The sequence below is a fragment of the Rhinoderma darwinii genome, chromosome 8 (assembly GCF_050947455.1).
Source record: "Rhinoderma darwinii isolate aRhiDar2 chromosome 8, aRhiDar2.hap1, whole genome shotgun sequence".
NCBI lineage: Eukaryota > Metazoa > Chordata > Amphibia > Anura > Rhinodermatidae > Rhinoderma > Rhinoderma darwinii.
In genome coordinates, this window is record NC_134694.1 from 94,589,774 (window position 1) to 94,613,805 (window position 24,032).

Below are 24,032 nucleotides of genomic sequence, written 5' to 3' on the forward strand. Positions count from 1 at the left end.
ATTGCATTTTTTTGTTTACCTGGCATCCCAAAAAATAGGATAAAAAGGTGATCAAAAAGTTGCATGTACCCCAAAATGGTACCAATAACTACAGCTTGTCCCACAACAAACCAGCCCTCATACCACTACGTCTATGAAAAAATTAAATTAGTTAAGGCTCCAATAAGTCAGGAAATAAAAAAATATGCAGTTGTGCAGGTCCGAGGGGAACGTTTCTTCTGTTTTAAGACACGATTTATCAAGGACCTAAAATTAGGGAACCAGGAAGGGTAGGGCCCAAACATATCTGCTGGAAGCGAGGGTGCCCGTATTATACCAGGACAACACTTTCCCAGCAAAATTCCCCAAACTGCAAAGGTGCGGAGTGTGGACCAAAAGGGGCATAAGAAAGGACGCCATATATCAGTGCGACACCGGCCTGTGCAGAAAGGATTGCTTCACAGCGTAACACACATCTATGGATCATTTTATTATTTTTTTTACCCCATTATTATACCACCTGACTATGCCCCTTATATAATCTGCCCAGCTTACATGTACCCCCACATTATAAACGGAAACACCAGCAATACTCAAACAAATCTACTACCAAGCAAAATCCGCTCTCCAAAAACCAAATGGTGCTCCCTCCGCTCTGAACCCTACAGCGTGCCCAAACAGCAGTTTCCTTCCACATATATGGCATCGTCATACCCGGGAGAACCCTTTTAACAATTTTTGAGCTGTGTGTCTCCAGCGTCATAAGCTGGGCATGACATATATATATATATATAAATTTTTAATTTGCACCATCCGCAGTGCAATCATTTATGGAAAAGACCTGTGGTGTGAAAATGCTCACTACACCCCTTAATAAATGCCTTGAGCGTGCAGTTTCCATAATGGGGTCACTTCTTCAGGGGTTTCTTTTTATTATTTCACATCTGAGCCTCTGCAGTTGTGAACCAACACTTTGTAAATCGCCAAATTAGGCCTCAATTTGACATGGTACGCTTTCACTCCTGAGCCTGGTCTAATGTCCAGGCAAAAGATTAGTGCCCCATGTAGGGTGATTCTAAAACCAGGAAACCCAGCGTAATAATTAGAGAGCTGTCTTGTTATGGTGGCACAAGCTGGGCACCACATATTGGCATATCTATGGAAAAAAATCCCATTTTCACTCTGCAACATCGAGTGCACACTAATTTCTACAAAACACCTGCAGGGTTAAAATGCTTACTTCACCCCTAGGTAAATGCATTGAGGGGCGTAGTTTACAAAATTGGGTCACTTCTGGGGGATTTCCACTGTTTTAGGCCCACAGGCACCCAGAAACCAATCCAGCAACACCTGCACTCCAAATGGCGGTCCTTCCCTTCTGAGCCCTGCCGTTTGCCCAAACAGCAGTTTATGACCACATATGGGGTATTGCCGTACTCGGGAGAAATTGCTTTACAAATGTCGGGTTCTTTTTTTCCTTTATTTGTTGAGAAAATGAAAAAATTTGCGCTAAAGCTACGTATTATTGAAGAAAAAGGATTGTTTTTATTTTCACTGCCCAATTCTAATAAATTCTATGAAACATCTATGGGGTCAAAATGCTTACTACACTCCTAGATGAATTCCTCAAGAGGTGTAGTTTCCTAAATGGAGTCACTTTTTGGGCGTTTTCATTATTTTGTCCCCTCAGGGGCTTTGCAAATGTGACCTGGCCTCCGCAAACCATTCCTGCTAAATGTGATCTCCAAAAGCCAAATAGCGCTCTTTCCCTTCTAAGCCCTGCCGTGTGTCCAAACAGCCGGTTATTACCACATGTGGGGTATTGTTTTACTCGGGAGAAATTGCTTTACAAATTTTATGGTGCTTTTTCTCCTTCAGTCCTTGTGGAAATGAGAAAAAATTAGCTAAACCTACATTTTCTTTGGAAAAATGTAGATTTTTATTTTCAGGGCCTACTTCCAATAATTTCTGCAAAAAAACTGTGGGGTCAAATCGCTCACTATACCCCTAGATAATTTCCTCAATGGGTGTAGTCTCCAAAATGGGGTCACTTGTGGGGGGGTTTCCACTGTTTTGTCCCCTCAGGGGATTTGTAAATGTGACATGTCCTCTGCAAACCATTCCTGCTAAATGTGAACTCCAAAAGCCAAATGGTGCTCCATCCCTTCTAAGCCCTGCCGTGTGTCCAAATATCCGTTTATTACCACATGTGGGGTATTGTTTTACTCGGGAGAAATTGCTTTACAAATTTTACGCTGCTTTTTCTCCTTCAGTCCTTGTGGAAATGAGAAAAAAAAATTGCTAAACCTACATTGTTTTTGAAAAAATTTAGATTTTCATTTTCACGGCCTACTTCCAATAATTTCTGTAAAAAACCTGTGCGGTGAAAATGCTCACTATACCCCTAGATAATTTCCTTGAGGTGTGTAGTTTCCCAGATGGGGTCACTTTTGGGGGATTTTTACTGTTTTGGCACCACAAGAGCCCTTCAAACCTGACATGGTGGCAAAAATATATTCTAACAAAAATAAGGCCCCAAAATCCTCTAGGTGCTCCTTTGCTTCTGAGGCCTGTGCTTCAGCCCAGTAGCACGCTAGGGCCACATGTGGGATATTTCCTAAAACTGCAGAAACTGGGCAACAAATATTGAGTTGCATTTCTCTGGTAAAACCTTCTGTGTTATAAAAAAAATTGTATTAAATAAATTTATTTCTGCAAAAAAATATGACATTTGTACATTTCACCTCTACTTTAATACTATTTACTGCTTTAATTCCTGTGAAATGTGTAAATGGTTAAGACGTTTTATAAATGCTGTTTTGAATACTTTGAGGGGTGACGTTTTTAAAATGGGGTGACTTTTTGGGGGTTTCTAATATATAAGGCCCTCAAAGCCACTTCACAGGTGAACTGGCCCCTGTAAAAATAGTCTTTTGAAATTTTCTTGAAAATGTGAGAAATTGCTGCTAAAGTTCTAAGCCTTGTGATGTCATAGAAAAATAAAAGGATGTTCAAAAAACGATGCCAATCTAAAGTAGACATATGGGGGATGTTAATTAGCAACAATTTTGTGTGGTATAACTGCCTGTCTTACAAGCAGATACATTTAAATTGAGAAAAATGCAAATTTTTGCAATTTTTTGCTAATTTTTGGTGTTTTTCACAATTAAATACTGAACATATCGAGCAAATTTTGCCAGTAACTTAAAGTGCAATGTGTCACGAGAAAACAATCTCAGAATCACTTGGACAGGTGAAAGCATTCCGACGTTATTACCACATGAAGTGACACATGTCAGATTTGAAAAATGAGGCTCTGTCAGGAAGGTCAAAAGTGGCTAAAGAGGGAAGGGGTTAAATGAAACACTACAGCTATATTTACTTTTTTTTTGTTTATGTACTTTATTCTAGTCACACTGCCATATTGCAATGGTTGTTAGGCCTCATTCACACGGCAGGGTTTCCCGGCCGGGTGCCGGCCGTTCATAAATCGGCCGGCACCCGGCTGCGTTAGGAATAATAGACCCCTAATGGGGCTATTCACACGACCGATTTTTTGACGGCCGGGAAACCCGGCCGTCAAAAAATAGGACATGCTCTATCTTCGCCCGGATACCCGGCCGCCCGGCTCCCATAGAAGTCTATGGGGCCGGGTATTACACGGCCATCACCGGAATGTGTTCCGCGTGATGGCCGGGTTTCCCGGCGCTTGCGCTCTATCTCCTCCTCCTCACAGCGCAGAGTGCATGTGAGGAGGAGGAGTTGATGCCATTCTGACGAATGGCATCGCTGCACACTGTGTGGCAGGGCCGGGGTGTACAGCAGGTGGAGGGAGCGCTGCGCTGGCTCCCTTCCCCTGCTTGTTAAAATCACCCTGGCCCGGCGACACCTTCGATGGCGCCGCTAGCAGCTGCAGCTGCTGCTGCTGCGGCTGCTACTACTGTAGCGACGCCACTATAGCAGAGCGGGGAGGTATCTCCCCGCTCTGCTATGTGCTAGCCGCACTTTAGCTCCTTGAAGGAACGGAATCCCCGTGTTTTCGGGGATTCCGCTCCTGGACAGAGCGCTTGATGTCTCTGTCCATATCTGGGCAGTGACATCAGTGGAAACTCCTGAAGCGGAATCCCCGAACACATGGGGATTCCCCTTCAGGAGTTGCCGCTGATGTCACTGTCCGGATCTGCCCGGCCCGGCACGGATGCAAAACTTTATGCAAACCGGCCGGGCAAAATGGCCGATTTTACCGGCCGGCACTCGGGCTCGGGAACGACCCGTTCGTGTGAATCCCGCCTTAGAATGTAAATTTGGATTTTGACAGCCTTCAAAACCATGGAATTTGAAAAACCTTGGTTTACACAAAACCTGCTACATGAGAACAATGACTTAAACAGACACTAAAGTTTGAATAAACTGCATAAATCAATAGTATGAGCAACAAAACGTTGTAATATATTTTATTAGAGAAAAATGCTTCTTTCACCACTTTTTAGGCCCCTCTCCTCCTAACTTATCACTCACTCTAGTTGAGACGGACTATCAGCACACTGAGGGATCATCTTACAGCTGCCCATAGAGGTCTATAAAAAGGGGAGGGGGAGGAGGAGGCAGAGTCAGAGAGATAGAGTGAGAGACGCTGCTGCTTCTGATAGGGCAGAAGTTGTGGAGTCAACAGGCAGAGCATCAGTTGATGCGCTGCTCCGGGACTGCAGTACTGCTCTGCCGACGTCATTGTCCATATATGGACAGTGACGTCGGCAGAAGTTGTGAAGTCCTCAGGCAGAGCATCAGCTGATGCTCTGCTCGGGGACTCCAGCGATAGGAAACCCCTGAATTGACCAAATATGGACGTCGGGAGCAGTGCTGAAGTCCCGAGCAAAGCACTAGCTGATACTCTGCTCGGGACTCAAGCAATAGGCAATGTGACAGCCCCTTGCGGTCATGTTCACGAACAGCACATGAAGAAATCCCTCAGTCACGTGGAGCCATGTCGGAGCATCATCACTTTTAGAAAAGCTCCAGCACTTCCTGAATAATTCATGAGGTTTGAACTGCACCATTTAGCACAGAATTTTTAATTAAAGTATATTAGTAAGTTACTTAGTTTCACATAAATATATTATTGCAATGCAATTTTTGGTCTCCGGATAAACCCTTTAAGTAAACTGACAGCTGCTGATCAAAGGAAAAACACAATGTGTTTATTCACAAGTGCTGCACTATCACAATATCTGGACTACTGGACGTCCGAGGAATTTCCTTTTAATTTAAAGGGAATGTGTTGCCAGCAAAACATGATTTTTTTTTAAACAATTAGTGTATAGGTGATTAAACATTGTTCTAATTTTTTTTATTTTTTTTTCACGAGTCAGGAAATATTATAAATTGGATTCAATTGGATTCTAATTTATAATATTTCCCATTGCTGGTCACTAGATGGAGCCATTCCCAAAATTGCAGCATTGCATGTGGTAAAGCAACCACATTGCTTTATGCTGCAAAATTGGGTAAAAAGCCCTCGCTCTAGTGAGCTCTCAGCATCCCCCCCTCCTTTATCCTGGCTAGTGCCGGGATAAACGAGGGGATTGAACGGTCTAACCTCCTACACTGTGTGTCGCCATTTTTTGAGCTAACACACAGTGTAGTAGGTTTACATACAGTAGTAAACACACACAAACATGAACATACATAGAAATCTCTTACCTGCTCCTGCCGCCGCGGCTCCCTCCGGACCGTCCGCTCCGTCTGCTGCCGCTGGTCCAAGTGCACAAGTCCGGAAGCCGCGACCGGAAATAGTAATCTTACTGTCAGGCCGCGACTTCCGGTCCACAGGAAAATGGCGCCGTTCCCACACAGATGGCGTACATTGAAGTGGATGGAACGGGCCCCGTTCGCAGTCCCTATGGGACTGGAGCTGCCGTATTCCATGTCTGTATGTGTCGTTAATCGACACATACAGAAATGGAAAAAAAAATGGCAGCCCCCATAGGGAAGAAAAAGTGTAAAAATAAGAAAAAGTAACACACAAACACACAAATTAATCCAAACGTTTTTAATAAAGCACTAACATCTTTAACATATTAAAAAAAAAATTGTGGTGACACTGTTCCTTTAAGTCAGAAAATAAACTTGTGCAAGAACAATTAAAAATGAAAAAATCCCATTCTTCCTATGTAAGGGTCAGTTCACACATTTCATAAATATCGCGGATTTTGTGCAACAGAATTAGTTGCGGAAAATCATCAGCAAATACAGTAGCAGCAAAGTGGATGAGATAAAACAAATCTCATCCACACGCTGCGTAAAAACGCTCAGAAATTTACCTGCAGTGCAGAATTTTATTCCACTGCATGTCATTTGTATTTGAGTAAACACTGCTTATTTATTGCAGGTTTTCCAGATTTAATTCAATGGGGAGGTAAAACCCGCAACAAATAGCAATTGTTGCATTTTTTTCGGGTTCGCAGCAATTTCGCCACAAAAAACGCAACTCACAAAATAAACAAATCTTATACTTACCCAGAAGACTGTGTTTCTTCATCCAGGCCGGCTTCCTGGGATGACATGTCATCCCATTTGACTGCTGCAGCCAATCACACGCTGTAGCACCGGTGACGAGGGATGAAACGTCATCCCTAGAAGCCGACCTGGATGACTTCAGAGGGCCGGTCTCCTGGGATGTTTCATCCCATGTGACCGCTGCTGCAGCCAATCACAGGCTGCAGCGGTCTCCTGGGATGGAACATCATCCTAGGAGGCCAGCCTGCTAAGTGCTGCAGTTTTCCGCAGCGGACATTCGGGCGAAAAACTGCACCACAGTTTGGTGCGTTTTTTTGCCTGAAATTCCCTGCGGCGCACAATGCGGATACGCTATGTGCTTTTACGCAGCATTTCTGCCCTGTGTGAACTCTGCCTAACTGTTGTGTTGAGAAAAAGTATACTGCTTTATGACTTAAAGGACACTTTAGAATTCTATGAGAGACAGAGTTAAATTTATACTCAGGAATGAGCCGTTACCAGTATGACCTTTATTTACAGCAAACAAATGTGATATTTGCTGTACAACCTTACAAAAAAATCAATAAAGATACCCACACATAACAGTACGACCGCTCTGCAGGGTCAGAGAGGCAACAAGAATATAAAAATGGTACTCTGATATCACAGAACAAATCAACTTACTAAACTAATAATACAATGAAGGGGGTTTTACTCAGGACGATTATCGCGCAGACAAGTTTTCATAGAACGCTCGTTGCCAATCATTTCCCTGTGTAAACAGGGCAGCGATCATAAGATGAACGAGCAAACGCTCGATCATCTACTGACCGTATAGTTTTATAAAACTGAATTATTATTGTTTTCGGCAGCACATCCCCGTGTAAACAGGGAGAAGCGCTGCCGACATGATAATAATGGATGGTGATGAGTGATCGGAGTAACAACCGCTCGTTCCCATCCATAGAACCGTGTGACAGGAGCAAACGAGGGCCAATCAATGACGTCTCGTTGATCGGCGCTCACTGCATCGGCCTAATATCGACTGGTGTAAAAGGCCCTTAAGTGTACGCAGACAACAGCAATACACATTGGGTAGATTATTAGAGATCAATACAATCCACTGCAGATAGTAAAAAGGACACTTCTTCTGACTGATATAATAGTCTTCAGTATGGGGATCCAGAAACTGGTCATATACGATAAATTGTTCATTTATCCATAATCAAATGTGTATAAACAGCTATAAAGATAAAAAGATACAAAAAAATAACTTAACATTTCATATGTTCTAAAAAAAGGAACAGTAGAGACAAATCCAAAGAGGATTGGTTCTGGTTCACTCCACCCTAACCCTTCATCTTGGAACAGGTGGGCTTTATGCTTCTTGCCCCTCAGCTACCTCCCTTTGTAGGAGAGAAAGGGTGGCATGTCACTAGAGCCAGTTCCTTCCGGTCCTTTTTACAAACATTGCAATGAGAAGAGAAGACCTGCTCGGGTTCATACCGTCCATGTTCAGAGAGGACAGTCCAGCCTAAACTGGTGCCAACAGCAAATGTTATGCTTTTATATGGAGCATAACGAAAGGGACACTAAAGGCAAAACAAACAAGAGAATACCAGCAACACTCGTCATAATACCTTCTCTTACTCCATCCTGTTCTGTCTCGTATCACAATTTACAGTCTAGTCCCTCCAGCCACCAAAATTTTTTAGTTCTGTTTTAGAATCATTCCACCAAAAATGTTTCTATATTCATTCTCATAACAAGGACAACGTGTGCAACTGTTACATGATGACACTAAAAAAAAATAAAAAACTTTTCAAAGGAATCCTCTTGCGGCTTGCTATAGGAAATAATTAACTCTGGTGAATATGGTGTCATTTTTCTATCTGATAGAAAGAGGTCAGGATGTTGTATCTAGAATAGTCCGCACTGCTAGGAAACAATAATGTTATCGTCCTTGCATCTTGTACTATGGGCCTGATGTATGAATACTGTCAGTAAAAAGTGACCTTGTTGCCTATAATATCCAGTCATATTGTATTTCCCCCGGGCAGTTTAGGAAATGAAATCTGAACACTGATGGAGCAACAAAAACACCTTCTAGCTGAGACAGTTTTCATGTGTAATGCACCATACATATGTGTAAATATCATGTGTTGTCTGTATATCTCCAAACATTTCTGGAGGACACTCAGCTCGAGTTCACGGGATGCATTTTTTTTTTTAGGAACCAATGGGGTATACTGTATATTATAGAGGCAGACCATGCAACTGCTATGGGAACCTTAGGGAGAGAGGTCCTAGCCCTGGTTGGTTCGATCTCTTTTGCTACTTGGTGGCGGGAACCTATGCAGGACTGCCCCATTCAGAGGAATTGCACTGTTAGCAAACAAGGGATAAAGGCCGTTAGGGGGGAAAACCCAGCATCATAAGGGTAGGAAGGGGGACGGCATTTTGATCTCGGCAATAGGAATTTGTTTAAAAAAAAAGTGTGTGAACCAGTCCTTAAGAGTCCTTTTGCGAAAAATCCACATTATCATGATTGCCTATGTTTTCCAGTAATCTTTAAATAAATCAGTTGAACATAAAATGGTATAAAAAGGACAAAAATTTCAGTAAATAATATATAGGGTAGAAGCTAATATACAGTTAGGCTGGGTTCACACGACCTATTTTCAGACGTAAACGAGGCGTATTATGCCTCGTCTTACGTCTGAAAATAGGGCTACAATACGTCGGCAAACATCTGCCCATTCATTTGAATGGGTTTGCCGACGTACTGTGCACACAACCTGTCATTTACGCGTCGTCGTTTGACAGCTGTCAAACGACGACGCGTAAAAATACAGCCTCGTCAAAAGAAGTGCAGGACACTTCTTTGGACGTTTTTGGAGCTGTTTTGTCATAGACTCCAATGAAAACAGCTCCAAAAACGGACGTAAAAAACGCCGCGAAAACGTGAGTTGCTCAAAAAACGTCTGAAAATCAGGGGCTGTTTTCCCTTGAAAACAGCTCCGTATTTTCAGACGTTTTTGGTCACTACGTGTGCACATACCCTTAGGAATCGGATTGACACATAGAGCATTTTAATAAATTGAACTCTTGTGTTTAGTTCCGCAAGAGGGACATTTCATGAGCGAAGAGGGACGAAGTGTTTTAAACAAAAAGTAGGTACTGTCCCTCCAAAAGGGGGGCCCATGAAAAGAAAGTATATTCTGAAATAAAAAAAAATTGAATGTTGTGGTGCGTGTAGTTATCTGACCATAAATAAGAAGGCCAAACTGGAATGTTACTCCAAGAACTGAATAGAAGGTGCTGATCGTCTGTGTTCAGACACCTTTTAAAGATCATCTTTGTGGTATTTTACTTTTGTTTTCCAGAATATATGGAAAATGTTGGCTTACACTGACAGGAATCTGAGACCAATCTTTTTTTTTTTTAACATTGTGTCATCAGGTGTCATCTGATGCATGGACCCGTCTGTCATCCCATTGACTTTTAGGCTTCCTTTATACACTTTTTTTCATCATTTTAACATATATGTAAAAACACTGTCTTTTTGGTGGTGTTTTTTTTTAATAAGTATCATCTTGTACATGCATTTTTCTCTAGGTATGGAATTTTGGCATTTTTTTCCCATAGAATTCTCTATAGGACTTCCAAAACACCACAAAAATGCCATACCTAGAGAATGATGTGTTTTGAGAACAACGCCACAGACCCCAAAAACGCTAAAAAACAAAACGCTCTGTATGTAGACTGTACAATATGTTACTGTAGACTGTAAAGTAACATTAGCCACAGAGTTTAAAAAAAGAAATAGCAAAAAAAAATGCTGCGAGAAACGCTGCTGAAAATGCAGGTAAACATTGTAAGTGAATTCGGTCTAAAAACGCCATACAGTCCGACAGTCAGTGATTGGCTGGATCAGTTACGCACCAGTACAGAAGGTTATCACTTCAGGAAGATAATAATAATAATAATAATAATAATAATAATAATAATAATAATAAAAAGATAAACATAGACAGACAGGGGACCACTGGTGTTGGAGCAGCAAGTGATTTATAAGGTGAGTATGGGCTTTCTTCATAATATTATCTTCTATGCAGGTGTGATTTTTTTATTTTATTTTTAAAAGCCCAGAAAACCCCTTTAAGAAAAAAACAAAAAACTATGGTACTAAAGAAGGTCAACTGACTGTTTTGTATCAGACGACAACACGTTGCATTGAAAATACGTAAGTAAATCATTGTCACGACAGATGATAGATGCAGACAACTATGTGCAAAACTGAATCGTACTGAAATGGGTCCAAATTTGAATATCTATCGGTCACAAAAAAAAAAGCTGTTAGAAGCTGTGATCTGGCTTAAAGTATCTGAATTAGCTTTAAAACTTAAAGAGGCTCTGTCACCAGATTATCAAATCCCTATCTCCTATTGCATGTGATCGGCGCTGCAATGTAGATAACAGTAACGTTTTTTTTTTTTTTTAAACTATCATTTTTGGCCAAGTTATGAGCAATTTTATATTTATGCAAATGAGCCTTTCTAATGGACAACTGGGCGTGTTTTCTCTTATTTCCAACTGGGCGTGTATTGTGTTTTTAGCAACTGGGCATGTTTACTTCTTTCACTGCACAATCACACTGTGCTGTGGATCATGCTGGGCTGGAACAATGAGAAGTGTAGGACACTGATTGGTCACTGATTGGTCAGCGTCATACACTCCTCTGTACAACACCCAGTTGGTAAAACGTAAAAACACGCCCAGTTGTCCATTGAGAAACTCATTAGCATAAGTCTAAACTAGCTCATAACTTGCTCAAAAATGATCGTTTTTCAAAATAAAAACCACTGCTGTTATCTACATTCCAGCGCCAATCACATTATGTAGGAGATAGTCAAGTTATAATCTGGTGACAGAGCCTCTTTAACATAAATTTTTTTGTTATACGCATTCCATGGGTCAAATCCATAGATTTCTGCTCATACTTTTAGATGAACCCACTTCCCACCCTGATCTGTGTCTTCTCCCTTCCAACCCCTCTATATTTACATATCTGATATGCAAGTAACTTCCACCCAAACATAATCCCGTCAGAACCTGAGCACCTCTTGATCAAGATCAACTCCTTCGGGAATCTAAAGGCCCTTTTACCGGGAAAAAGAGCCATTATATGAACGCTCGTTCCCGATCATTGCCCTGTGTAAACAGGGCAACAATCAGTCAATGAACGAGCAAACACTGGTTCATCGGCTGATCGTATCGTTTATGCAGAAATAAATATTATCGTTGTAGGCAGCATATCTCCCATGTGCTGCCGACATGATGGAAATGTATGGGGACGAGCGATCGTAGTAACAATCGCTTGTCCCCATACATAACCAATCATAACCCCTTGTAAAAGGAGCAAACGAGCGCTGATCAACAAGCTGTCTCATTGATCGGCGCTCATTTTCACGGCCAATATTGGCCGATTTAAAAGGACCCCCAGAATCCTACTGATCAAAAACAAATTCCCACAACCTATCATTCCTCTTCCCTCATTCACTTTTCTGTTCATGAATTCCTCTGCCTAACCTCCCCTATTTTTCCTTCATTGCTCTTTCTTCACTCTTTTCTTCTTTCTATTCCAGTGTTAATGTTATTATTACCATGAAATACAACTGGCCAATAAATGTCATTGCTATATGCATGAGTGTCCTTTTTTTTTTATTGTTCTTATACCTAGCAGTTCAAAACCAAAACCTTTAATAGCAGATGAAAAAACTTTATACTTTTTGGGTCGGCAGTGATGTGGATCTCTCCCTGGTCGATGAAGTGAGCAATATAGCCACCTGTTCGGAATCATTTTATACTGGTTGTTCAGACACCTCACTGAACATACAAATCACAGCACAGGTCATAGATGTCACATTTTTATGAGACAAGCGGAAAGTAAGGAATGAGGTTGGCAGCCTATGTATAATCGAGCGACAATCAGCCAGCAGAGAGGAATATGTCTGTCCTCTCCCCAAAAGCAAAGAGCCTTCCCACCAGCCCAACATTGGTTAAGAAGGCCATACAATTTAGTTTTATGTTGGCCAAACCTGCTGATTTCGGCAGTATCAGCCAACCCTCTAATGTGTATGAGCCTCCTGACTATACCCGAAAGGAAGATGTCAGGGAGAGAAGGTTATTGTAGTTGGATTAAAACATACCCGATCCTTTTGTCCTCAGGGGTGATACACTGAAAGGGCTGGTCCACACATAGTGGAATTGCTGCGTATTTTCCGTCTGGAATTGCGGACGGAAAATACGCAGAATACAGTAGCAGCAAAGTAAATAGAAAATAGCACTGCTAGGCGGCTGATGTATTCTGAGCCAATAAGCAGCCACTGGACCTGGCATAAAGCCACTGCTCAGCAGTGCCACTCTCTCTTTATAAGGCTTGATTCACACGAGCATGTTCGGTCCGTAAAGGACGGAACGTATTTCGGCCGCAAGTCCCGGACCGAACACACTGAAGGGAGCCGTGCTCCTAGCATCATACTTATGTACGACGCTAGGAGTCCCTGCCTCTCCGTGGAACTACTGTCCCGTACTGAAAACTTGATTACAGTACAGGACAGTTGTCCCGCAGTGAGGCAGGGACTCCTAGCGTCGTACATAACTATGATGCTAGGAGCCCGGCTCCCTGCAGTGTGTTCTGTCCGGGACTCGCAGCCGAAATACGTTCCGTCCATTACGGATTGAACATGCTCGTATGAATCCAGCCTTAAGGTATGTTCACACGGCTTAGCACAATACGTCTGAAAATACGGAGCTGTTTTCAGGTGAAAACGGCTCCTGATTTTCAGACGTTTTTGTAGCAACTCGCGGTTTTCATGGCATATATTACGGACGTTATTGGAGCTGTTTTTCAATGGAGTCAATGAAAAACGGCTCCAAAAATGTCCTAAGAAGTGAGATGCACTTATTTTTCGCGGGCGTCTTTTTACGCGCTGTATTTTGACAGCGACGCATAAAAATGACACCTCGTGGGAACAGAACATCGTAAAACCCATTGCAAGCAATGGGCAGATGTTTGTAGGCGTAATGGAGCCATTTTTTCAGGCGTAATTAGAGGCGTAAAACTCCCGAATTACGTCTGAAAACACTGCATGTGAACATACCCTAACTGTCTGCTGTAATCCAATATTCCCACCTCCAGTAGCTGCAGGAAAGTTAGGCTTTGTTTACTTCTGCGTCAAAGCCTGTGTTGCATGTTTCCGTCAGATTTTACGAGAAAAATAGCACTTCATGCTGCGCTATGTTTCCCATCAAAATGGCAGACAGCACACTGGAACCTGACAGACCCAATTCTAAGGGTATGTTCACACGCTTAACCAAAAACGTCTGAAAATACGGAGCTGGTTTTTGAGAAAACAGACATTTTTGAAGCTGAAAATGAAGCTTCTTTTCAGGGTATGTTCACACGCAGTGGTTTCAGACGTAATTCGGGCATTTTACGCCTCGAATTATGCCTGAAAAAACGCCCCTAATACGCCTAAAAACATCTGCCCATTGCTTTCAATGGGAATTATGATGTTCTGTTCCCACGAGCCTTTATTTTAGGGTATGTTCACATGCAGTAACAGAATACGTCTGAAATTACGGCACTGTTTTCGCCTGAAAACAGCTCCTGATTTTCAGAAGTTTTTTAACAACTCGCGTTTTTCGTGGCGTATTTTACAGACATTACTGGAGCTCTTTTTCAATGGAGTCAATGAAAAACGGCTTCAAAAACGTTCCAAGAAGTGACATGCACTTCTTTTTCGCGGGTATTTTTTTACGCGCCGCATATTGACAGCGACGCGTAAAATTACACCTCGTGGGAACAGAACACCGTAAAACCCATTGCAAGCAATGGGCAGATGTTTGTAGGTGTAATGGAGCCGTTTTTTCAGGCATAATTCGAGGTGTAAGGGTATGTTCACACGCTAGCTGGCTTTTACATCTGAAATTACAGACCGTTTTCAGGAGAAAACAGCTGCGTCGTTTCAGACGTAAAAGCTCCTCCTCGCATTTTGTGAGGCGTCTTTGACGCCCGTAATCTTGAGCTGTTCTTCATTGACTTCAATGAAAAATGGCTCAAATTACGTTTCAAAGAAGTGTCCTGCACTTCTTTGACGAGTCAGTCATTTTACGCGTCGTCGTTTGACAGCTGTCAAACGACGACGCGTAAATGACAGGTTGTCTGCACAGTACGTCGGCAAACCCATTCAGATGAATGGGCAGATGTTTGCCGACGTATTGTAGCCCTATTTTCAGGCGTAAATCGAGGCATAATACGCCTCGTTTACACCTGAAAATAGGTCGTGTGAACCCAGCCTAAGACTCCCGAATTACGTCTGAAAACAGTGCGTGTGAACATACCCTAACTGTTTGCAGTAATCCAATATTCCCACCTCCAGTAGCTGCAGGAAAGTTAGGCTTTGTTTACATCTGCGTCAAAGCCACTGTTGCATGTTTCCGTCAGATTTTACGAGAAAAATAGCACTTCATGCTGCGCTATGTTTCCTATCAAAATGGCGGACAGCACACTGGAACCTGACAGACCCAATTCTAAGGGTATGTTCACACGCTTAACCAAAAACGTCTGAAAATACGGAGCTGGTTTCAGAGAAAACAGCCTCTGATTTTCAGGCGTTTTTTTAGGTGTTTTTCGAGGCGTTTTTCATAGTGTTCAATGGAAAATCAGCTCCAAAAAACGCCTCAAGAAGTGACATGCTACTTCTTTTTACGGAGCGTCTTTTTACGCTCCGTTTTTTAAAACAGAGGCATAAAAAGACCCCCCGTTTGAACGAAATGCTGTTTTTCCCATTGATTTCAATAGACAGATGTTTGTAGGCGTTCAGCTTCCGTTTTTTCAGGCGTTTTTCGGGCATAAACGCCCCAAATTACTCCTGAAAACACTGCGTGTGAACATACCCTAAGTCCACATTCGAGGTGTGAGTGGTGCGTGTGCAGCATTTGTCCCAGGTGTGTGTGGCAGGCATGCAGACTGTGAGTGTCGCATGTGCCCGAAGTGTGAATGAGTGTGTATACATGGCTGATGGTTGAGTATGATTTTGAAATCATACTATGGTTTGGTTATGGTATGGTGATATTTTAGTATTATATATTAGTATGACTTGAGATTTTTATTTTTAAACTGTATGTGTTACATTTTTTACAAAATATACCCAAAAATGAAGCAATGTACAGTTAGTCTGGTGAAAATTAAATTCAATTATCATAACATACTGTATAGTAATGTAGTGAAAGAAAAGAACAATACATTATAAAACAAATGGAAAAAAGAAAGATATGTGAGTGGTCACAATGCAAAAACTATATTAGTGAAGGAATTAAGTGCATAGGCAACGTATAGCCTCGTAAATTAGACACAAATGAACTCCACTCATCTTAAAATAGAATATATATATATATATATATATGTATATACAAAAAAAAAAGACAGACAAGACTCATAACAGAGGGATGAGGAAGACCAGGTGGGGTTGGTGGGCGCCAGGGGGCAGGTTTATTTGATATCTTTATACGGATGTAGCCATCTTTAAAGAGGCTCTGTCACCAGATTTTGCAACCCCTATCTGCTATTGCAGCAGATCGGCGCTGCAATGTAGATTACAGTAACGTTTTTATTTTTTAAAAACGAGCATTTTTATGACCATTTTTGTAGTTATGCAAATGAGGCTTGCAAAAGTCCAAGTGGGTGTGTTTAAAAGTAAAAGTCCAAGTGGGCGTGTATTATGTGCGTACATCGGGGTGTTTTTAATACTTTTACTAGCTGGGCGCTCTGACGAGAAGTATCATCCACTTCTCTTCAGAACGCCCAGCTTCTGCCAGATCACGCTGTGACGTCACTCACAGGTCCTGCATCGTGTCAGACGAGCGAGGACACATCGGCACCAGAGGCTACAGTTGATTCTGCAGCAGCATCAGCGTTTGCAGGTAAGTAGCTACATCGACTTACCTGCTAACGCCGATGCTGCTGCAGAATCAACTGAAGCCTCTGGTGCCGATGTGTCTGACACGATGCAGGACCTGTGAGTGACGTCACAGATCTGCACTGCCAGAAGCTGGGCGTTCTGAAGAGAAGTGGATGATACTTCTCGTCAGAACGCCCAGCTAGTAAAAGTAGTAAACACGCCCCGATGTACGCACATAATACACGCCCAGTTGTACTTTTACTTTAAACACACCCACTTGGACTTTTGCAAGCCTCATTTGCATAACTACAAAAATGGTCATAACTTGGCCAAAAATGCTCGTTTTTTAAAAATAAAAACGTTACTGTAATCTACATTGCAGCGCCGATCTGCTGCAATAGCAGATAGGGGTTGCAAAATCTGGTGACAGAGCCTCTTTAACTTGACTCTGATAACTTGCTGCAGGGTGATATCACACAACAAAAGCCCTTGAAAAGCCATTGAAAAAGTCAAGATAAGAGATCTAGCCACTGTTTATTTATTGTGTTAAAAGCCAAGGTAAAGACGGCTCCATCTGTATGTCAGTATATATCAATATTTATTCATGCAGTATGTGGAGGAAATATTTCTGTGTACAGTGTATAGTGGCTTTAATGTACAGAATATTAAAGTAGTATTTACGTATATATGTTGGTATTATGTATGTGTACAGTTTATGGCAGGATCATTTATGTGTACTGTTTATGGTGGCATTATATATACTTTATATTGTGGCATTACTTATGTGTACAGTATAATGTATATGATGTCATAATTTGTGTGTGCAGTATATATGTCATTATTATTCATGTGTACAGTATATATGGTGGCAGTATATAGGACACCATTATTCATGTGTACAGTATATAAATGGCATCATTCATGTGTACGGTTTGTATATATATATATATATATATATATATATATGGCATTATTCATGTACACAGTAGTTAGTGGCATCATTCACGTGTACAGTATATATGGAGACATTATTTATGTGTATAGTATATAAAGCAGCATTATTCATGTATACAGTATACATGACGACATTGTTAGTGTACACAGTATATGTTGTATACAGTAGAGACATTCATGAGTACAGTATATACGACAACACTATTCATTTCTATAGTATATAAAATGGCATTTTCATGTTTACACTGTATATGACTGCTTAGTGTGTACAGTACAGAGGAACATTATAATGAATATGATGAATTTCAGTAGTAAGGATTACTAAAATATGCATTTCATTCACAAATATCCCATTAATAATTATTGCCCCAAAATTAATTTCAGAAATAAAGAAGACACACACATTATACTGTATATCTTTATTTTCAATATTTTTGTGATATTTTTATTTACTACTAGAATTTTAACTATTTGGCAGAGTCCCTTTCCGGGTATCGCCAACACTGACTCATCCTCATCAGGTTCCCATTCCTGCGGTCTCTCTTTCTGTACTGCGCAAATATTTTATAGATCATCAAACACTAAAATCAGAAACAATGTACAATGTTTTTGTATAGCTGTAGGGAGGGTCCGCAACCTCAGAAACATATTGCAAGGGCAGCGGGTGGGCCTGTATGATATAAAATGCCCGAGCTGATTTTATGTACCAGCCCCGGCTAGGACCTTCATTGATCACCAGAATATAGGGGCTCCACTATGTGATCTGCCCATTTCTACATCTCAGAAACTATTAAGGGAAGTTATGAAATATGGAAACCTCAAACTTAATGAAACATTCAAAGATAAGGAAATCTCCACATTTAAAGTTGACGGATGATTAGATCAGCGGCGGGCCGGTACTCCCGCAGATCCCACACTTCCGTACCTGTAGTGTACAATGTGTGCAGTACCCGGCTCCATGTACCTGCTCTGCTGGCTTGCTTCGGAGCGCATAGCAAAAATCTGGAATAGAGCTCCGCTTGTTCACAGTCTCTACCGGCAGCAAATGTGTCTAGGAGATCGGTGAATTCTCTCTCAAGGTCTACTGTCTCTTGACTCCTTCCATCTTTTCCTCTACGTACCTTTTCCTTCTGCCTCTTCCTTCTATTTGGGTACTCAATATCTCTCATACAGGGGTTGTAGTCCCTCAACCAACCAACCATAGAAGATGCTATCCCAACTACCCTAGTAGTTACGTCTTTTTACAATGCTCGTTTTGACAAAGAGAAATGGATATATTAGGACAGATGAAAGGGCAACAGGGAGGCAAAGCATGTGCACAAAGCTGTGTACCGTCTGGGTAGTAAAATATATCATCTTCAGATCCCAGTGTCCCAGATGCCAGAAGGTAACATTTCTTATGGTCAAGCTCTCATAATGGGGTTTCCCCACTATGCACATTTATAGCATAGAGATAGGATTAGTGGGGGTTCGACTTCTTGGGACTCCCACCAATCCAGAGAGCAGAAGCCCGGTGTCTCCATTGGCAGTGAAGACAAGGCCGGACATGCAGGGTCATCTACTTCTATAGTGAATGGGAGATTCATAAAAACTGAGCGTGTTCACTTTAATATCAGAGAGTGACTGTTCTTGTGCAGCAACCTCTCTGTGGCAAATGGGGGACATGGAATATTCAAAGAAATATGTAGCTCACAGTTGGAGTCAAGGACCACATCTGGAGGCCCCATAATGTGGTAGGATCACTTTAAATGATTGGTAGGGGGAATATGGGATATCACCGAAATCAATGGTGATGGAAATGGAAACCTCTGGTTTCCGTTTGTGTCAGTCAGGGTCCCATTCCGATGGAAAGCTCGGAACGGAACCCTAGCGCAGATGTGAATGGAAGCCATAGTCAGCACAGAATTTTGGACCTAAAGACGACATTATGCGAAAAAGCCGGGATTTCCTTTAAGATTCAGTATCACCTAGAAAAAAAAAATCACATATCTGACAGCTGACTTCTGTTTGTTTTGTGCAACAAAGATACAAAACAAGGTAAACCTACATGTAAAACGTGAAGTCCTCTTAACAAAGCTTTCAGATGTAAAACCCGCCCTCAAACACCGACTACAACTCCATTCATTCTGAGCACTTCGACAGCACCAGCCACAGTGCCCAGATGAAAAAGGCACAGTACTATCAGAAATACAGCTGCAGAGCCAGCATGATAGCCACAGTATGCCATAACAGTGACAGTGACTCCAAATCACAGCCACAGTGCTCCCATAATAGCAACACTGAGTGTCCCCAATAATGACAGCTAAAGTTCCAACATATTGACATACACAGTGTCCCCATTACAGTCAGTCACAGTAGCCCCATAAAACAAAGCTACAATTCCCTCATAAGAGACCTATCCCCAGTACCCTCATAACATCGCTAGCCATAGTGCCCCAAAACACTGAAAGCTATAGTTCCGTCCTAGCCACAGTAGCCCCATAACATACACAGCAATTGTCTCTGTGCCAATCACAGTACCCCTTATAATGACAGGCACAGTGACCCCATAATGAGAGCCCATAGTGCCCCCATAACAAAAGCCATTGTGTAGTTTGTGTGGTTAAAATAAATAAATAAAAACACATCTATCACTTGCCCTTTCTCTTCAAAAGTGACAGGAAAGAAGCCAAAATATGTCCAGCATTCCCTAGAGGACAGCTAGACTTTCATCTATGTGAAAGGTCCCGTTTTATTTCGGGACATTTTGGGGGAGTAGGTAAGTATGTGTAAATGAAATTCATCAAAATCTGTATTACTAAGAAGAACAGTAAGTGCAGATGTAAAAGAGCTGTATTTGCCATTAAACTGTTTGTTTGCCCTAACATAAAGAAGTAGGTTTACATGCAGTCCTATGTAAAACCACAGATGTGATGTTAGAACAAGCGGTTACAAATGAGATCAACACTACTACTACAGCAAACTCAGCTCTGCTACATCTGCAAATGAAATCCCAGGTTACTCACCAAACAAGGAGTTGCAGAAGCCATACCACTTACATCCCTGGTGTCCTATGAGCCACCCACCAGATACACTGGCTGCAAAGCTGAATGGAGTCCCAAAGATACAGACCAGCAGGTCACTAACACTGATGTTCAGCAGGATCAGATTTATGGGCGTCCTCACCGCTTCAAACTTCACAAAGATCAGCAGCACCAGAAAGTTGTACAGTGATCCCAGCACCAGGATGCAGCCCAGGCACACTGCCACCACATTATGAGCTGTCCTACTGAGCCCGGACACTGAGGAGCCCCTGCTGTCCCCAAGACTGACATTATGCACTACAGAGTCATTCAGCATGCCCAAGACATACACCATCTCCACCGATCACCCTCTGCTCCCGCAGTCTATTGTTACTGGGCACAGCAGCAGTAGCCAGATGATCCTAGCATGTGTGCGAGCTCCCCCTGCTGGCAGCTGGCTGCTCTGCATAGTAATAGCGTGTATCAACGTGAGTCCGTGGAAAAGCGCTTACAGGACGTGGGTCAGCAGTTAACCCCCTATTGACTGCGGAATTTCGATATTGGCAACAAGTATATATTTATCATGAACTAGTTTAATGCTTGTAACTTTTGTTTGCTTTTGATTATGTTATAAACTGTTTTGCTTTTTTACTTGAGAAATAAAGGTTTATAGTTTTTAGGGTTAAAGTGTATGACAAGAAATGGAAAAAGTGACATCTTTTACTTTTTTTAAACAATGTTTTTAAATGTTATCTAATGTTTGACATAACAAATTGTTAATACAAATATTGATTCTTTTATACAAACATAGAATCGCATGTCCTGAGAATTTAAAAAAATTCTACATTTACTTTTTTAATTTTTTTATTTTCTTACATTTTTTTAAAACAGGGTATTGCACTGGGTCTGGTTTTATTTAGAATCAGGGTATGTTCACACGCACTAATTACGGACGTAATTCGGGCGTTTTTGCCCCGAATTACGTCCGAAAATAGCGCCTCAATAGCGCTGACAAACATCTGCCCATTGAAAGCAATGGGCAGACATTTGTCTGTTCACACGAGGCGTAATTTACGCGCCGCTGTCAAATGACGGCGCGTAAATAGGCGCCCGCGTCAAAGAAGTGACCTGTCACTTCTTTGGGCGTAATTGGAGCCGTTATTCATTGACTCCAATTGGTTCAAGCGCCTGCACATGCCGTTACGGCTGAAATGTTTTCAGGCTGAAACATCCCCGTAATTTCAGCCGTTACGGACGCCCTCGTGTGAACATACCCTTAGTGTTTTTGGAACAGGCTACTGCGTTACATTTCTTTCAACTATTCCTTTTTTTTTTGCCATTTTTTTTTTTAGCATTTTACCTCTTATACACTGTGTAATCCCGAACAGCACAGACAATTATAAAATATATTATCTATTGTCTTCGTGTAGTTTAGGGTAACAAGATTGGGGATAGGTTGTCAGGATTTACTGATTCCTTGTTAGCCTCATCAACATTGGCCCGGTAATTATATCGAATAAAATCAATGGATAAATATGAGCCAGTCACAGGGTATGTTCACACAGGGCGAAGATGCTGCATAAAAGCGCACAGCGTATCCGCCCTGGTCACCGCAGGGAATTCCGGCCGAAAAACCGCACAAAATTGTGGTGCAGTTTTTTCCACTGCGAAAAACTGCATGTAAAAAAAAAAAGTTTCATACTTACCCGTAGCCATGGCAACGCGTCCTCCCTGTGATTGGCTACAGCAGTCACTTGGGATGAGACGTCATCCCAGGAAGCTGGCCTGGACGAAGAAGCACAGAATTTTTGGTAAGTATAAGATTTCTTTAAGTTGAATTACTGTGGCGGAATCGCAGCTTTTCTGCCGCAAATATCGCAATATCTGCTTGTTTTGGGTTTTACTTTCTCATTGAATTCAATGGGAAAAACCTGCAACAAAAAGCAACGATTCCGCTAATACAATTGACATGCTGCGGATCAAAAAGCCGCACCGCAGGTGAATTTCTGAGCGTTTTTTCTGCTTATCATTTATGCAACGTATGGATGAGATTTATTCAAATTTCATCAACTCTGCTGCTGCAGTATTAGGTTGTGGAAAATCTGCAGTATTTACACTAAGTGTGAACACGGCCAAAAGGTTCCAGGCAGTTACTATGTGCCACGACCCATGCATTTATAGCATCTGTAGGGGTCCCAGCTCCCTGACCAATGGGAGTTTTCTGACATGTCTAATAATATATTAAGAAATATTCCAAAGGATATGCCATAAATGTCTGGTAGGTGGTGGTCTCACTTCTGGGTTTGTTATCTCTATGATATGCCATCACTAACAAATAATTTGAATGTAGGGACTATCTAAGGCCTCATGCACACAACCGTAAGGGTAAATTCACACGCTTACTAAAAAATGTCTGAAAATACGGAGCTTGTTTTCAAAGGAGAACAGCTCCTGATTTTCAGACGTTATTTTTAGCAACTCTCGTTTTTCGCTGCGTTTTTTACGGCCGTTTTTGGAGCTGTTTTTCTATAGAGTCAATGAAAATCGGCTCCAAAAACTGAAAACATGATTACATTACGGGACAGTTGTCCGGCAGCGAGGCAGGGACTCCTAGCGTCGTACATAAGTATGATGCTAGGAGCCCGGCTCCCTGCACTGTCCGTATTTCGGTCCGGGATTTGCGGCCGAAATACGTCCGTCAATTACGGACGTAATGACCTTGTGTGAACATACCCTAAGGGTTTTTACTGTCTGCAAATACAAATCCGAAGGATACACATTGTGGAGGCAATAATAGACTTCTATCGGCGAGTCCGTGCCGCAATTGCGGAAAAGAATGGGACATGTTCTATATTTTGCTGATCATTTCTACGGCCTTGACACACATCCTTAAATATACAAAGAGGTCTCTGTGGCCAATAGAAATGAATGGGTCCGCAATATCATCCTAAATTACAGATTCACTTTGCTGCTACTGTATTCTGCTGCGTATTTTCCGTCCATAATTCCGGACAGAAAATACGCAGCAATTCCGTTACGTGTGGACGAGCCCCAAGGCTTCTTCACACTACCGTTAGTATACGTTTACCTCTCTTCCGTCAGAGGAGGAAAGGATCGAAAGATTAAACAGAAAGCCACGGTTTCGTTAAAACTACCATTGATTTTAATGGTAATTATTTTGTTTCAGTTGCTTTCTGTTTGTCTCCGTTCGCTAGGTTTCCATTTTTTTTTTCACAGAAGCAAAAGTGCAGTCTGCAGAACTTTATTTCCGTGAAAAAAAACGGAAACCTAGCGAATGGAGACAAAGGGAAAGCAACTCAAACTAAAACATTACCATTGAAATCAATGGTAGTTCTAATGGAACCGTTGCTTTAGTTTAATCTTTCAATCCTCTTCTCCTCTGACGGAAGAGAGGTAAACGTATACTAACGCTAGTGTGAACTCCGCCTAATAGAAAAACATTTTACAATCTGATGAGAGATGGATAGAATTGACATCACATGAGCCGTTGTGTCCATTATCCTGACTATTAGAAATCTTCATGATTTTGTGAGCTGGGACACGGTTTATAAGGCACTGCAGGTGGACGGCGGAGGAGTCAGGATTACTGGTGTCATTAATGAGAATATCCGTG

The 24,032-nt window shown here is 41.8% G+C and overlaps 1 protein-coding gene across 1 annotated transcript in view; it reads right to left on the reverse strand.

The window, feature by feature from the left end:
* The window catches only part of LOC142658766 (pinopsin-like), a 38,210-nt gene extending 17,457 nt beyond the window's left edge, over positions 1-20,753 (reverse strand). The window contains exon 1 of the mRNA XM_075834372.1: positions 20,402-20,753. Within this exon, the coding sequence (XP_075690487.1) occupies positions 20,402-20,753 (352 nt within the window). The remainder of the gene's footprint in view (positions 1-20,401) is intronic.
* Between the last annotated feature and the right edge of the window lie 3,279 nt (positions 20,754-24,032).